This window comes from Amphiura filiformis, chromosome 1 (genome assembly GCF_039555335.1).
Source record: "Amphiura filiformis chromosome 1, Afil_fr2py, whole genome shotgun sequence".
NCBI classification, from domain to species: Eukaryota; Metazoa; Echinodermata; class Ophiuroidea; order Amphilepidida; family Amphiuridae; genus Amphiura; species Amphiura filiformis.
Window position 1 is genome coordinate 2,150,896 of NC_092628.1, and position 17,180 is coordinate 2,168,075.

The 17,180-nt window shown below is 35.9% G+C and overlaps 1 protein-coding gene across 1 annotated transcript in view; it reads right to left on the reverse strand.

Moving 5' to 3' along the window:
* The window catches only part of LOC140169461 (protein wntless homolog), an 83,245-nt gene that overhangs the window by 27,097 nt on the left and 38,968 nt on the right, over positions 1 to 17,180 (reverse strand). The window contains exon 11 of the mRNA XM_072192724.1: positions 9,276 to 9,519. Within this exon, the coding sequence (XP_072048825.1) occupies positions 9,276 to 9,519 (244 nt within the window). The remainder of the gene's footprint in view (positions 1 to 9,275; positions 9,520 to 17,180) is intronic.

Sequence of the window (17,180 nt, forward strand, 5' to 3'; positions counted from 1 at the left end):
CAAAATGAATAAATTATAATGAATAAACATCGAGTTATGTTGGATTGTATGTCCCCTACCCCTTAATATTGTCATATTTTACACTGTTACACATTGGAAAATTAACATTTGTTCACACTTTATGTAGACCTGATGGTTTTTCTGTTAAAAATAATACTGGAAAGTTAAAACAATCAATTAGCTACATGTTGATACCAAAATAAATTCATTATTATGAGTAAAGGTTGAGTTATGGTGGTTTTTATTTCCCCTAACCCTTAATAATACCATATTTGACATGGTTATACATGAAAAATTAACCCTTTCTCACATTTTATGTCTATCTACCTGACAAATAATGTTTGTTTTGCTTTAATACTAAAACATTTGAACAATCAATTAGCTACATATTAATTCCAAAATGAATTCATTATCATGAGTTGAAGTTGAGTTATGATGGTTTATATTTCCCCTACCCCTTAATATTGTTACACACGCTGCTACATATGGAAAAGTAACTATTTTTTACATTTTCAGTCTATTTTCCTGACAAGCAGTGGTTGATCTCACCCCGCACATATAAATATTCAAAATATTATATGAATGGTAACTTACCAAACAAATTTTGTTAATGGAACTTATATAGTTCAGCTGAGTGACATATTTTAATATGTTGGGGTGTTTTACGTGTCTTAAAAGACACGTAAAACACCCCAACCTCGAACCCTATACACACCCACACCCCACCTACCCCAAACCTACACAACACAAACCAACATGCACGCAAACATTCACTTATATAAATATTTGAACCAGAACATCAATGTTTGCCTAGACATGCTAGATATGCTTGATATTAAAAACAAAATTAAAACATGGAGCTTAATTAATTTTGAAAATAGAAATTGGCACAATAGTAAAATTTGAAGCCAGTGCCATAAAAACACCCACCCTACGCATTGTTGTGAAAAATCTGATTGTCCACTAGTGTATGGACTGGCCACTTCCAATCATGATCTAATGAAACCTAGGTTTGCTTTCAAATAATACTAGAAAGTTAGAACAATCAATTAGCTACATAGTCATACCAAAATAAATTCATTATTATAAGTAAAAGTTGAGTTATGGGGATTTATATCTGCCCTACCCCATAATTTTGCCCTATTTTTTGTGATTTTATGTGATTATCGTCCATATATAAAAGGACCTGTAAAAAAGTGTTACCACAATTTGAGACCACTGCCTACATAGCAGTTATCTAGAGGGTCCATACTAACTACCTACATGGTGTCAAACCTTGTATGTAGTGGGGTGAACGAACTCCTTATTTAGGGCCCTGTGTGATCTTGCTCCTGGACTAGTCGGGCGTACCCCCGCATTCCCCTATGCGCTCCCACAAAATAGGACCACCTCGGACCCCGATCGGATGGTACGAACATTTTTGCCAAAAAACCTTTTTGAAAGGATCGCTCCTTGTCAATATATCTGAGAATACTGCACGCGTATTTTTATTATGCGTTTAAGTTATCAAAACCGCATCATACCGATCAACCAGGCTTCCAAAGAGAATGACCGAGAATAGGTATAGAAAAACTATACGGTGACCGAGAATAGGAGTTTAGTGACCGAGAATAGGCGTTGTCGTCAACTTTGACCTTTTGACCTTGTACTTCCAATACAAGTTCAATGGAAGATGTCATGCAGGGTATGTTAAACCGGATGTTGTGGGGAATACACTTTCCCATATAGCTAACTTTTATAATTATTTACACAAGAAATAGAGCGGGTTGTTTCTTAAGTGACCGAGAATAGGCGTATTTACCCTACTAGCTAAATAAGCGGGAGTATGGGTTTCAAAATAATTAACCCTAGCCAATTTCATTTGAAAAACATACTCCCCCTGTGGAAGAATCTTCTTAAATGTTCAGTTTTTGTACCCAACATATCTAAGGCTCATTCTTTGTGTGTAGCAACATATTGTTATTAAGGAACTGTGTCCCAGAGACTGTAATGTTTGAGTAAGATCCTAGTGTGTGTAAAGGTCATTCTTTGTGTTTTACAACATATTGTGATTAAGGAACTGTGTCCCAGAGATTGTAATGTTTGAATAAGATCCTAGTGTGTGTTAAGGTCATTCTTTGTGTGTAGCAACATATTGTGATTAAGGAACTGTGTCCCAGAGATTGTAATGTTTGAGTAAGATCCTAGTGTGTGTTAAGGTCATTCTTTGTGTGGAGCAACATATTGTGATTAAGGAACTGTGTCCCAGAGATTGTAATGTTTGAATAAGATCCTAGTGTGTGTTAAGGTCATTCTTTGTGTGGAGCAACATATTGTGATTAAGGAACTGTGTCCCAGAGATTGTAATGTTTGAATAAGATCCTAGTGTGTGTTAAGGTCATTCTTTGTGTGGAGCAACATATTGTGATTAAGGAACTGTGTCCCAGAGATTGTAATGTTTGAGTAAGATCCTAGTGTGTGTTAAGGTCATTCTTTGTGTGTAGCAACATATTGAGATTAAGGAACTGTGTCCCAGAGATTGTAATGTTTGAATAAGATCCTAGTGTGTGTTAAGGTCATTCTTTGTGTGTAGCAACATATTGAGATTAAGGAACTGTGTCCCAGAGATTGTAATGTTTGAATAAGATCCTAGTGTGTGTTAAGGTCATTCTTTGTGTGGAGCAACATATTGTGATTAAGGAACTGTGTCCCAGAGATTGTAATGTTTGAGTAAGATCCTAGTGTGTGTTAAGGTCATTCTTTGTGTGGAGCAACATATTGTGATTAAGGAACTGTGTCCCAGAGATTGTAATGTTTGAATAAGATCCTAGTGTGTGTTAAGGTCATTCTTTGTGTGGAGCAACATATTGTGATTAAGGAACTGTGTCCCAGAGATTGTAATGTTTGAATAAGATCCTAGTGTGTGTTAAGGTCATTCTTTGTGTGTAGCAACATATTGTGATTAAGGAACTGTGTCCCAGAGATTGTAATGTTTGAGTAAGATCCTAGTGTGTGTTAAGGTCATTCTTTGTGTGTAGCAACATATTGTGATTAAGGAACTGTGTCCCAGAGATTGTAATGTTTGAGTAAGATCCTAGTGTGTGTAAAGGTCATTCTTTGTGTTTTACAACATATTGTGATTAAGGAACTGTGTCCCAGAGATTGTAATGTTTGAGTAAGATCCTAGTGTGTGTTAAGGTCATTCTTTGTGTGTAGCAACATATTGTGATTAAGGAACTGTGTCCCAGAGATTGTAATGTTTGAATAAGATCCTAGTGTGTGTTAAGGTCATTCTTTGTGTGTAGCAACATATTGTGATTAAGGAACTGTGTCCCAGAGATTGTAATGTTTGAGTAAGATCCTAGTGTGTGTTAAGGTCATTCTTTGTGTGGAGCAACATATTGTGATTAAGGAACTGTGTCCCAGAGATTGTAATGTTTGAATAAGATCCTAGTGTGTGTTAAGGTCATTCTTTGTGTGGAGCAACATATTGTGATTAAGGAACTGTGTCCCAGAGATTGTAATGTTTGAATAAGATCCTAGTGTGTGTTAAGGTCATTCTTTGTGTGTAGCAACATATTGTGATTAAGGAACTGTGTCCCAGAGATTGTAATGTTTGAGTAAGATCCTAGTGTGTGTTAAGGTCATTCTTTGTGTGTAGCAACATATTGTGATTAAGGAACTGTGTCCCAGAGATTGTAATGTTTGAGTAAGATCCTAGTGCGTGTTAAGGTCATTCTTTGTGTGGAGCAACATATTGTGATTAAGGAACTGTGTCCCAGAGATTGTAATGTTTGAGTAAGATCCTAGTGTGTGTTAAGGTCATTCTTTGTGTGTAGCAACATATTGTGATTAAGGAACTGTGTCCCAGAGATTGTAATGTTTGAGTAAGATCCTAGTGCGTGTTAAGGTCATTCTTTGTGTGTAGCAACATATTGAGATTAAGGAACTGTGTCCCAGAGATTGTAATGTTTGAATAAGATCCTAGTGTGTGTTAAGGTCATTCTTTGTGTGTAGCAACATATTGTGATTAAGGAACTGTGTCCCAGAGATTGTAATGTTTGAGTAAGATCCTAGTGTGTGTTAAGGTCATTCTTTGTGTGGAGCAACATATTGAGATTAAGGAACTGTGTCCCAGAGATTGTAATGTTTGAGTAAGATCCTAGTGTGTGTTAAGGTCATTCTTTGTGTGGAGCAACATATTGAGATTAAGGAACTGTGTCCCAGAGATTGTAATGTTTGAGTAAGATCCTAGTGTGTGTAAAAGTCATTCTTTGTGTGGAGCAACATATTGAGATTAAGGAACTGTGTCCCAGAGATTGTAATGTTTGAGTAAGATCCTAGTGTGTGTAAAGGTCATTCTTTGTGTTTTACAACATATTGTGATTAAGGAACTGTGTCCCAGAGATTGTAATGTTTGAGTAAGATCCTAGTGTGTGTTAAGGTCATTCTTTGTGTTTTACAACATATTGAGATTAAGGAACTGTGTCCCAGAGATTGTAATGTTTGAGTAAGATCCTAGTGTGTGTAAAAGTCATTCTTTGTGTGTAGCAACATATTGAGATTAAGGAACTGTGTCCCAGAGATTGTAATGTTTGAGTAAGATCCTAGTGTGTGTAAAAGTCATTCTTTGTGTGTAGCAACATATTGTGATTAAGGAACTGTGTCCCAGAGATTGTAATGTTTGAGTAAGATCCTAGTGCTTATTCATTAAAAGAGAAGACATAGCAACAATAGTAAATCCTTCTGTTTCTTATGATGTCCCACCCCAAGGAATAGGGGGCATCATGCCGATGATACATTGGTTCATTCTATTTTTTCTTGAATTTACCTGTAATCCCTTATATCTCATTCTCTCTTCAGGGAAAAGCTAACTTCCAGATATTAAAATTTAATATTAAAATTTCAAATTTTAATAATGTTCTTCCTCCTCCACTTTTCTTTTCTTTTGAAAACAACAGAAGCTGCTGTTAGTCCCACAAATCCCCTTACTGCCATGTGAAAGTTGGTCAACTTCAAAATTTTCTAACAAATTTTCTGGAGTACGAAATAATTAAGATGATGATACCATTTTTATCTCTTGAATGAAAAGTTTGTTTTTTTTTGTTTTTTTTTAAACATCTGCAGTTATTCTGATATTTGTGGGGTTTTTTTATTACTAGTTTTTTTTTACTTCTAAAACTTTGCTAAAAAACTGCCAAATACACCTGGAAACTCTTTAATATATTAATACTTCTAGCACTTACTTTTTCATATTTATGACCAGCGTTGAATTTCAATACCCATTTATTTATAACATAGCAAATTTAGTAAGAAAATCCTTTCTGAATCAAGTCAATAAGAACCATATAGAGTAACTATATTGATACTTAGCTAGATATTTCTATAACCGAACCTTAAAATTAAATCTTGCAGTGGATTTATTAATTTTTTATATAAACCTGAAGGTATGAAGTAGAATAAGCAATTTTATGAAAGTATTGTTCCAGATATACAAAGCCTGATCCAATTTACAGAAATGTATGCCACAGTTGAAATGGGCTATTCCATCTATAATGCTCACACCCCTGTGGTAGATTTCACTGCCATCTCAATTTCAGTTAAATCTTATATTTAACCAAGCTGGAAAAACTTGTTAGGTTAGTGCTAAATTCCAGTTGAAAATTGTCAAAAATCCAGTTGAAATGTACATAATTTGGCCTCAAATGAGGTTATTATTGCTTTGCGTCCAAGTTTTGAGATATTTTCTCAAAATATCAAGAGCTATCACAAGAACCACTGAACCAATACTAGGCTTGTTTATACTCATTTTTCATGCCGACAATTCTGACATTTTTTAATTTATAAAGAAAATCTTAAACTTGTCGTCTGCAGTCGACATCTGCGTGGAGAGTTAATTTGTTTGGAACAAACACCTTTTCTACTTTTTATAGATGGTTGGATCTGAACTAAGTTAGACTGTTGGATTTGGTTGGAATTCCAAAATCTTCCACGAGGAGTGTGTGATTTTAAAACAGAATAATTTTGTTTATTCAAAAACTACTTCTTTATTTTAGGGGAGTGCCATTAATTTCTAGAATTGCCCAAAGTAAAGTGTTGAAATTCTGTCGTATTCCATGCGATTCTGCAACATGAAAATGGATCATATTTCAGTCCAATTTTAATGAGAATTTCAGCACATTGATGCATATAGAATAGGCAATAAAAAACTGATTATTTGTAACCAAATGGGCAATTCCAATTGAAATCCATACACCCTCTGTGGAAAACATGCCCTTAACCTCCCACACTGCAGGTGTAGATTTCAAATGGAGTCACCCATTCAGGTACCCCCATTTGATATTCACATTCCCTGTGTGGGAGATTAAGGTCATGTCTTCCATAGAGGGAGTATGGAATGATTTCAACTGGAATAGCCCAATGGCTGATTTTGCTGTATCATCTCATAATTTCTGTCATACCAGGTAGAAGTGTGGTACTGTTAAAAAGGGACATTTTTGCGGAACAATATTTTTCACACTTTTCATATTCAGCACAGCTATAGTGAAAATAAAAATGTGTGAATTATGTCCATTTATATATAGGTCTATTTCAGAAACATCAAAATTGTGAGTTCAACATTGGCAGAGAGCTTGAACAATTATGTGCATAAAATTAGCAGTTAAATTAGAGTATCTGTCAATAGATGACACAACAAATGCTGCCTTTTGACTCAGGTAAATAACATAGTGAAGACTGTATAGTATACAGTGTATACATGTATATGCATACACACCCATACCCGCATTTACTCTCAACCAGCGACATCCCCCGACAGAGAGTTATATTTTTCTCTCTTTGAAAAATTATATATACATTCAGTAATGTTCAAGAGAGAATCTGAGTTGATTGGACTATGCCAAAAGAAATAAGATCCAAAAGATCCGACTCATTATTTGTGCTCCATTGCATTGCATAAACCTCAAGAGAGAGATCATGTCATCATTTATTCCTATCTAACCACTCAAGTTATCATAAACATCAAATCAATGTCATGCTTTGCCTGGTATAAGCAGCCTATCCTATACTAATATAGAGGGCTCACAATCAAAATAGCACTAGCGTTACAGATATACCACCATACAATCAAAATAGCACTAGCGCTACAGATACACCACCATACACATATGGGAGTTGTGTCCATGAATTTCATGTATCATATATCATAGCATCATCTGTATTGCATTCAAACATAAACACATTGTAATATACAACATTTGAATGAGGAGATGCTCTACTTCATCAGGGGTGTCATTACATCAATTAAAAACATCTGAGTCAAAATGTGACCAGATCTGGTCCAATCAGGCTAAAGTTGGCAATAATAAAACTGAGATATAGGCAAAAAGTGAGGAGAAAAAAACAACGATAAAAAACAAAAGAAAATGGACAGTATATAAAAAGTTCATAACCCTGCAATCAAGTATTCAAGAGACCTGGGGATTAAACATCAGTAATTGTATACACTAAGCAAGCTAGTAATGGTAGTAACTCATTTTTCAAAATTTCCGACTTGGATCAGATCGGGTCACAAATAGAGCTGTTAGATCTCTCAGCAATTGTAAGCTTTTCCTTCAGCCAAAATGACTATTCTTACCATACATGTATCTCTGATTGGCTCAATACATGATATAGCCAGGGTTCGAATTTGGCTGCATCGCATAGCAGTTTGCTCCATATTTTAAAGTAACTGCTACCCAATTTTGCATTTGTATAGCACTTTTTATAGTGCTTTAGTATTATGGAAGTATTATGAATATGATGAATTAGCCAAAAACTACTACGCAAAATTATTAAACGAATTCGAACCCTGGATATAGCCTTCTCTTAGAGGCAGTGCCCATGGGGTTAAAATTCAAGCAATATGACAATTCTAATGTGTTAATCATGAAGCCCTGTAAAATAGTAAACACATGTTACAGTGATACAGGGTGTCCCAAAAAAGAGGCCCCTAATTGCGCCCTCTTTTTCTTCTATTTCTGAAAAGTTGATTAAATATATTTTGGTATCTAAAGAAACCTTTAATCGTTAGCTTTAATAAACCAAAACAATTATTTCAATCGGCGGACCACTTTTGAAGATATGCCCTTTTGAATATAAGTACCCGTTTTTCACTCTGTCCACGGATACCAAACAGAGTGGTTGGGATGGCTCATGCTGTGGAGTGGCCTGCACGATCACCAGACCTCACACCACTTTTTTTTCCTTTGTGGCAAAATCTAAGATCTTCGCAAACGTATTACTGAATGCATTCGCAAGTATCCGGCGCAAAAGTATGGAACGCAACACAATTGATGCAATGAGGACCAGGGCTGAAACCTGTATTCGCCAAGGAGGCAACCGGGTAGAGGGCAGAGCAGCACAGTAAACTCAGTTCAGAAGAACCAAAGACAAACCAAACAACCTTTTAGGGAAAAAGAGAAATGACTTATGTTGTAAATAAAAAAAGAAATCAAGAAACAACAAAGTAAGAAAGTAAGAAACATAATAAAACAAAAGTAAGTAAAGTAAAGCAAAAGAAGTCCCATTCGCATCCATTTTACCCACAAATTAATGACACTATTAACAAAATCCATTGCCCATAAACCCACTGGTAAAGCCCATTCCATAAATAAAGTTATTTTATAAAGTTATCATTGAGGAATGTTTGATATTCATGCATGGTATGTGTACTCCTTTTCAATCTTTGAAGTAGCCAAACCTTCTCCGTGGACAGAGTGAAAAACAGGTACATTTCTTTAAAAGAGCATATCTTCAAAAGTTGTGAACCGATTGATAAAATAGTTTTGGTTTATTAAAGCTAACGACTCAAGGTTTTTTTACATACCAAAATATATTTGATTAAGTTTTCAGAAATAGGAGAAAAAGAGGGCGCAATGAGGGGCCTCTTTTTTTTGGGACACCCTGTATTACCTAGCCTTGATATATCCAAGATGCTTCCATGTTACCACAGAATAAGCCATAGTTGGCCACAAAGTCAGCCTGTTATGGAGCCAAATATAAGTTGTCAGGTTGCTTTCGATCCCAGCTTGTGATTATTGGGCTGTCATTTAAAGGTGCATATCCTAATTTCATCAAATCATGAATGTACTTGCCTTACTATTTTTTTTTAATTCAACATTTTTTTTGACACTCTACCTTACAAAATGAAGAATATGACTGTACATATGCTACACTGGAACAACCCAGCACTGCCAAACCACTCCACAAAAACGCACCACACAGATATACACAAACACACCCAACCCAGCACTTACCGTTATCATGGGATGTACGTTTATGAGATGGCGCATACAACACCAGCACTGCCAACACATAGATATTCCACATGCCATATACTCCAGTGAAGAAAGCACTGGTATACTGCAGGGTGGATTTTGCTTCCTCCTCACCCCATTTCCACTGACCCTCGTTGACTTGAGACAAGATGAAGAAGAGAACGGTCATGATGGCGCACAGAAGAGTAAGGAACATGAAGAATCGGAAGCGGTAAATCAAACCCTGGAAAGACACAAAATTAATATAAATTTACTATTTGGTTGCTTTAAGACACTGGAGAGCACCATCATATGACACATTGACCCATGACAGAATCAAGTGTTCCACACTGCAGTCCAGATGGTGAATGGGTGGAAGGAATAAAAAACATTGAAAATCAATCCGAGTGAAGAAGCAAAATTAACAGGAATTTACTGGCTGGCTGCCGTTAAAAATTGTGAAGATGCATCATAGATATGATACCTGAATCAGTATTCCAGACTATTCATGATAGTGCACAAGAGTGAAATAATTATGAAGGATTGTAAGCGGTAAATCAAACCCTGTAAAGATACAAAATTACGAGAATACTGGTTACTTAAAAAAATGGGGAGCTGTGCCATGTCCATAATAAACGAAAAGTATGACATAATCAATCTGCAGTCCCTGATGGTGTACAGTGGAGTAGGCAATATAAAACATCGCAAGTTGATTGATATATAAACACACATAAAATTGGAAAAATGGTAGCTGTCCGATTTAGGCCAATGAAGAAACAGAAGGAGGTAAAAAAGGCTGAATTGAAATGAGCAAAATATACATAGAGTTACGGTTCAAACAGATTGGTGCTGCAGTCCTGTTAGCTCAATTAGTAGGGTCATCACTGGTTTGTGACAGTACGAGTTTGAGCACACAGTGTCAATTTATGTTCTTGTGGAAAAATTGAGCTACCTTGAAATTCCCTTGGACAAGGAACTGCTAATAGGGGAGTTGATGTCTGTGATGGTTATTCTATCTGATTAGAGTACTGTAGCATTAGAATTGCCTTCCAAAATGCTGGCTTGTGCTACAGCGATCAGCAGCTTTCCGCAAAGCACTATATAAAGTATGTGGCTTTATTAATGTTATTTGTGACGATAGTGCACGGGAGACAAGGAACATTAAGAAATGAAAGTTAGACCCTCCGATCCATGAAACAATATTGACAGGAACTGCCTGGCTAAAACCCAAACCAGACTAGAAAGAATATAAAAGTGCATTGCCTTTAGGGTTTTTTTCATTCTTTTATAAACTTACAACAATGCCTTTTACAGAATCTACAGATCAGTAGAGACATGTCTGAAATCACCTTTTTTCCTACATTTACTACATACTTCTTTTTTGATATCAAGGAAAGCTCCAAAGACTTCTTGGAGCCAATTTAACAAACATGCATGATACTTTATATATAAGATCTTTAAGAAACCATTTAGATCCCTCCCTTCATAAATCAATAGAATACACCCTGAATCACATTGGGCTATTCCACTTGAAATTCATACACCCCTATGGAAGACATAACTTTAAAGGCGCATATTGGAATGTCATCTTTCCCTGGGTAAGATCCGACACCAGGCCAGCCCATGGCCAGAGGGTAACATGTTTTACCTTGAAGGCAAGGATAGTCTTGCAAATATGGGCTAACTTTCCCCTAGGCCATCCAATATGCCATATACAGTAGGACTACAACTGGTATCTACTGGTCAGTTTATACTCCTATTTCCACATCTGTTATTTTTATATGCTCCTAAGTTTAAACTCTCACACAGATAGTGTATATTTCAAATGGAGTCACCTATTCAGGTAACCCCATTTGAAATACACACTCCCTGTGTGAAAGTCTAAGGTCATGTCTTCCATAGCAAGTGTATGGATTTTAACTGGAATAGCCCATTTTGTTTATAATTCCCCGCTTTCACATTAATCTAGGGCTTCCATTTCCCTATATATAGTACCAATAAGTACCAAAAGCAGGGAACAAAGCTATTTTGTTATTAGGGTAATTCAATGCGACACATTAATGGATAGGTCAGTCATGTTAAAGCAAGCTAATGGGCCAATGGTTCATCATGATACACCTGTACTTTATACAGGGTGCCACATATTGGGATTTCAAATGGAGTTGCTCATTCAGGTAACTCTATTTGAAATTCACACTCCCTGTGTAGAAGATTAAGGTCATGTCTTCCATAGCCCCTTTCAAGGTTCCTAATGTCAAACAGCATTTTTCTAGTGGAGTAAACAAGACGGAATATTCTGGTTTACAAAAGAAACTCGTCCTCTGGCATTTCCCTGCTTTTATCAACTGATTTTCATCTGTATTTGTCTGGTATTTATCTTTGAGAGATAAGATAATGCCGGGGTTGCCAGCAGGATAACTGATGGGTGTATACTAAAATGCAGCAAACCTTTTACGAGCGCGACTACCGTGATGTTGCAAATTCGGCGCTAACAACGCGTACGGCGCACAGTTCATTCATAAATTTCCACTCGGCAACAACAGATCGCCTCAGCAGCCAATCAGAGACAAGTGCGTGCAACGCAGTAAATATGCGATGTATCCTTACACTACGCGCTCGTCTAAGGTTTACTGCATTTTAGTATAATTCTAGTTTTCCTCCTACCCTGCATGTGTGTAATTCTAGTTTACCTCGTACCCTGCATTGCATGTGTTAGATTAGAGTTAGAGTTACAATGCACATGGTGATAGACCAGCAAATTACTTTTCTCTACTTCATAATTTCAGACTTTGGTCTGATTAGATCACGATATCACGTCACTGTCACATAAGGTGATCCATTGGCTGTATTGATTTCAAATGATGCAATGCATATGAATGTGGCAATTCACCTAATGTGTGTATTTCCACATTTATTTCAGCATCACGCCAACCCATGTGTATAAACCCAATTTGGCAATATCTCATCCACAGTTATAATCACAATCGGTCATTCACCAAATCTTGTGTGTTCTCACAAGACCGGCATGCACCAATCTGCTTGCATATCCCCATGATGCACAGTTACAGCAAAGTGTGTATTGCCACATGATGACATACTTTCCTCAATAATTCTAAAATGGTACCAAATGTATTTCCAATTTCTTTCCAATTTTATTGTTAAATTTTCAGCTTTGTTCACAAACAACAAATCAGCTTTGTTCACAAATGCCAAATTATGAAGCAAGGCAATTTGGTGCTTTCTGACAAATACATTTTACAATAATAGAAATGTTCTGTAAATCTCCAGCTGGCAAGCTTACTCTCAAATCTAATATAATATACTGAATGACTGCAACACAGTGGATGCAATATGGCTGCCTGGTGCTCAACTCATATAAACACACCACAAAGCAAGGCAAAGAAGAAAAAAAAGGTTGATCCAAGTGAACCAAGATTTTCGTGTTTTTTGGGTCGGTCGCGGAGGGCAAACAAACAATTGCTTTTAATTGGCCTATTTACCCTTCCCCCTTCATTACAAGATAATAACTTAAAATCTATGCATCAAATATAAAACTGCAATAGCAAAAAGAAACAAAGTTTTATTCTGCAGATTTTGATGACTTGTCTCAATAGCCCAAAATGTGTTGCTGTGGTTACTGCAGTTCCTTTGAATGAAAAAGATGTAGATTCAAAAGTTGTATTGATAATGTTGCTTTTTTTGCTAGAGTGCGTCACTGGCCACTGTGGGCCATCTTTGACCAGTCATTTAGAGAATGTAATGGTCTCAGATTAATAAGTAAACAGATTGGAATTTTCCATGCCTGTGCCCTCTAAGCGTACTTGAATTCAGCTGACGCCGGTACAGCGTTCAGACCTGGCGACATCGCGCGAAGTTTCTTTTGTGTACGCTCGCGCTGTTTGCGCTATTTTTGAGTTTACTCACACGGTACCTGACTTAGCGTCGATCCCCATGGGTAACATGCCAAGTTTCCACAGTATGGTAATGGTAAACTTAATTAGCTTTTTGGTGCAATTTTTGACTCAGCAACTTTTTTCATTCAATGAGTTACCATTTGCTATTTCAGTTTTAATGTAAGCTGAAAACTGATATATGCTGGCTCTCTGTTTGTAGGGACAAACCCTTTTCTAACCTCATACTTTCATCCAGTTCATTGCTAAATTATAATAAGCATAAAAATACACATTAATGTGATACATGTATTTGTGTGGGCACTGCCATCTTGGATTCGAACCTGGAAACTAACCAGAAGCGAATTGTAATTGTGATTTTCGCCCTGATTTTTAATCATTTGCTTACTTTTGATCAAAATGACCAAAATCACAAAAAATGTGCATTTTAGGCATACTTATGAATTCTAAGAGGTCATAGGTCAAAAACCATAGGTCACACAAAAATGTTGTTATTGAATTTTTTGATCCAAACATCCATCTTATAGTAAATTGATACATTTTCCATGATGCCTAATTCATTTTTCAAAAAATTTCCCATTAAAATTAAAATTTTTGGTCAAAACTGAACAAAAATCACCAAAAAATGGCATTTTGACTGGAAAATTAAATGTATTGAAATAAGCAATGATTTTGTTTACATATTTTAAATATCCTTTTGACATGTGTTCTGTACACCAAATATGAAATTTCTACTCTATTTAGTTTTCAAGGAATAGCTAGTTAAAATGTGCCATTTTTAGGTAAAAATAACAAAAATCATTAAATAGCATGAAGTTTGCCATGGGGTTACAATTTGATAACATGGCAGAAAAGATTCTCCAGAATCTTCTGAACATTTTGATATATGATTTATCCATTTGAAACATCTGTCCAACGACGAGGAAATTTCATGGGGCTGGCCCCTATACTAATTTATGAATTTACTTCCGCCCGTACAGCCAGGCAGCCAAACAAACAACCAACCAGGTAGGCAACCATCTGGATGATAACATAAGCCCCACATATTTATGTATGGGGGCCAAAAACTCAACTGAAAAGTGAATGTTGGAAAAACATTAATATTGTTCAATACATTGACACATCGCAACTCCTTTAAAGCGTGATTGGTGAAACTTTTTCGAGCCCATGCATAGTTTACAACATCATACATGTGTGTGTTGTGTCCAAGAATTAGATATATGAACAGTTCAGGGGGTACTACACCCTGCCCAATTTTGTGCCTATTTTTGCATTTTTCTCAAAAATTATAGCGCATTGGCAACAAGTAAGATATGTATATTATAGGGGCAAGGACTAGTACAGTCAAAAATGAGGGAAAAACAATATTTGATCAATAAATCAATAACTACTTGCCTTGAGTTGTTGAATTTCCAGTGCAGTAGTTGTAGTCCTTGCCCCTATAATAAACATATTTTACTTGTCACCAATGCACTATAATTTTTAGAAAAATGAAAAAATAAGGCCGAGTGAAAAAAATACATGTTTCTCGTCCAGCGCCCTCCTCATTTTTTGAAGATTTTCAAATTTCTTTTTATTTTGTAAACTTTCAGTTAACTTGTTGAAAAAGATGTTTCAGAAGTTGAAACTTATTTTACTGCTTTGTAAATGCATAATACATCATTTAAGAAGAGTTTTGTGATCACCAAAGGGGTCTACCTCTCAAAACAATAAAATAAAAAGGGCCTCCTCCTTTTTCTCAGGTATCAATCTGTATGTCGAATACCCGAAATATGGTGCCAAATAAAAAATAAAAAATAAAAAGCCCCTCATTCTCCTAATTTTTAAAAACCCGGACGAGAAACATGTTTTTATTTTTACTTGGCCTAAGCACAAAATTGACCAGGGGTGTAGTACCCCCTTAACTGCTGGACATCTCCACCCCATGGTAACAAAGTTATGTGTCCAAACGGCAGCTAAGCAGTTATAACGATAGTGAACTCAAATGGCATATTTTACTTTTCAAATATTCAAACATGCCAACATACATTTTAACACCAAATATTAGTTTAAGTCCAAAACATATGAAAACAAATATTTGATGAAACAATCCACACATTGGTGCTATTTATTTGATTTCCCTCGAGTTTGATACAAATTTTGGAAGTTTCCTATTTCCAAGATTTCCCTAGGTTAATTGGACTCAAAGAAGGTATCTTAAACTTCCCACAATGCATTTCTTCAATTTCAGTTTTCTGTACTGATTTGCTATCTAGTGCAACATGGGCTGATATAGAAAAAAAAGTACCTCAATGAATAGAGCACATGCAGATTTTGCAAAATATGTTTATTTCTTGACTACTGACTCATCTTTAGCCAGTCTATTCTCAACATGAAAACAAAGGGAATCTGTACAAAGTAATAGGAGTGTCATTCGATGTAATGAGGCGATATATTATGTAGCAAAGAATTCTGGGAAGGGTAAGATATATTTTCTGAATTTGACTGCTCAATTGAAAAGTAGCAAATACCATGTCATGTTACACTAATGTTGTGTGTCAAATAACCTCAACTACCAGGAACAATTCTTTAACCCCTATATGCGTGTATACTGGTAAAAGTACCTCTGGACCCAAATTTTATAACATTATTTTGAAATTTTGTAAAAAATTAGTGAAATTTGGCCCAAAAAATGGGATCAGGTAATAAAAATATCTCATTTTCATGGACAATTGTTATTAATATAGTAGGAAAAGTGTATTAATATAGTTGCACTTCTCAGAGACACGTCCCTGCCCAAACCAAACTCAGAGTACCATGCCATCTTGGGGAGTTTGGGCCATAACAAGTGTCATCATTTCAAGTATTTCATTGTTTCTAATGTGAAACAGCTTAATCACATGAGCCACAAGTAGAATGGGCTATTCCAATTAAAATCCATGCAAGACATGACCTTAATCTTCCACACAGGGAGTGTGAATTTCAAATTGGATCACTTTTCATCAATTGCATGAAATTTGTGTGAACAAAAAAGGATTTGTTTTGTTTTGGCTCCATACAAGCTCTTCATGTACAGGACCATATAACATTGAGTCAAGAACTAAAATTAGAACATGGGATATTCTATCGGAAATCCACATTTCCCCCATGGAGCAGATTTAGGTTAAGTCTTCACTAGAGGGAATATGTTTTTCAAATGGAATTGGCTAGGGTTAATTATTTTGAAATAATTTATGGCTTGACATAAAATTATATCTTCAAATGGAAATTAAATCCATACCCTCTATACCCTCATCATTAAGTTCCCGTAGATACCGGACTATATAGTGAGGGGATGAGTCGGTAGTAGCTTATATGTGGGAGTATGATTGTACGAGGATGAATGAAGGTTATTTTTATAAAATCAAAATCAAAATCTGATGTCAGTGCAGCAGTCAACAACAGCAGCAGTGCTCTCCTGTGCTCTCTCAAATAATCGCAACTTTTAGCAGTTTCCAGACTGATTTTGTATATAAATTTTATATCAGTGTGTAGCTTGTGACACCAGGATACTTCTTGTGATATTTATTTCATCTAACTGTTCCTGATTTTGATGTATTTTGCATGAATTTGATATATTTTTGTATCATTGTGGACACTTAATTTGCTATATATTGGACCTTTGTATTGATTGTGTTATTGATCTTCAACTTCCTGTACATTCATAATGGCTGTTAGTTTCCTGTTGAACTCTCTTCACCAAACTTTCAATGGCTTCTCTAATGCCTCTATTTATGAGAATGCCTTATGGACAATTATGCCTAAGCAGAAATCTACAACAGTGGCTATCAACCCTGATATATACGATTCACTTATGGATGAACTTTCTACATTATATGGACCACCTGACAACCGAGGAACCAAAGGAAATATCTTCAGATGCTACATCAATGATCAAACTGTAACAATTACTTGCTATGACAGTACGCTGCAATATTTCTGTACAAGGACATCTACATGATCATTGGATAGACAC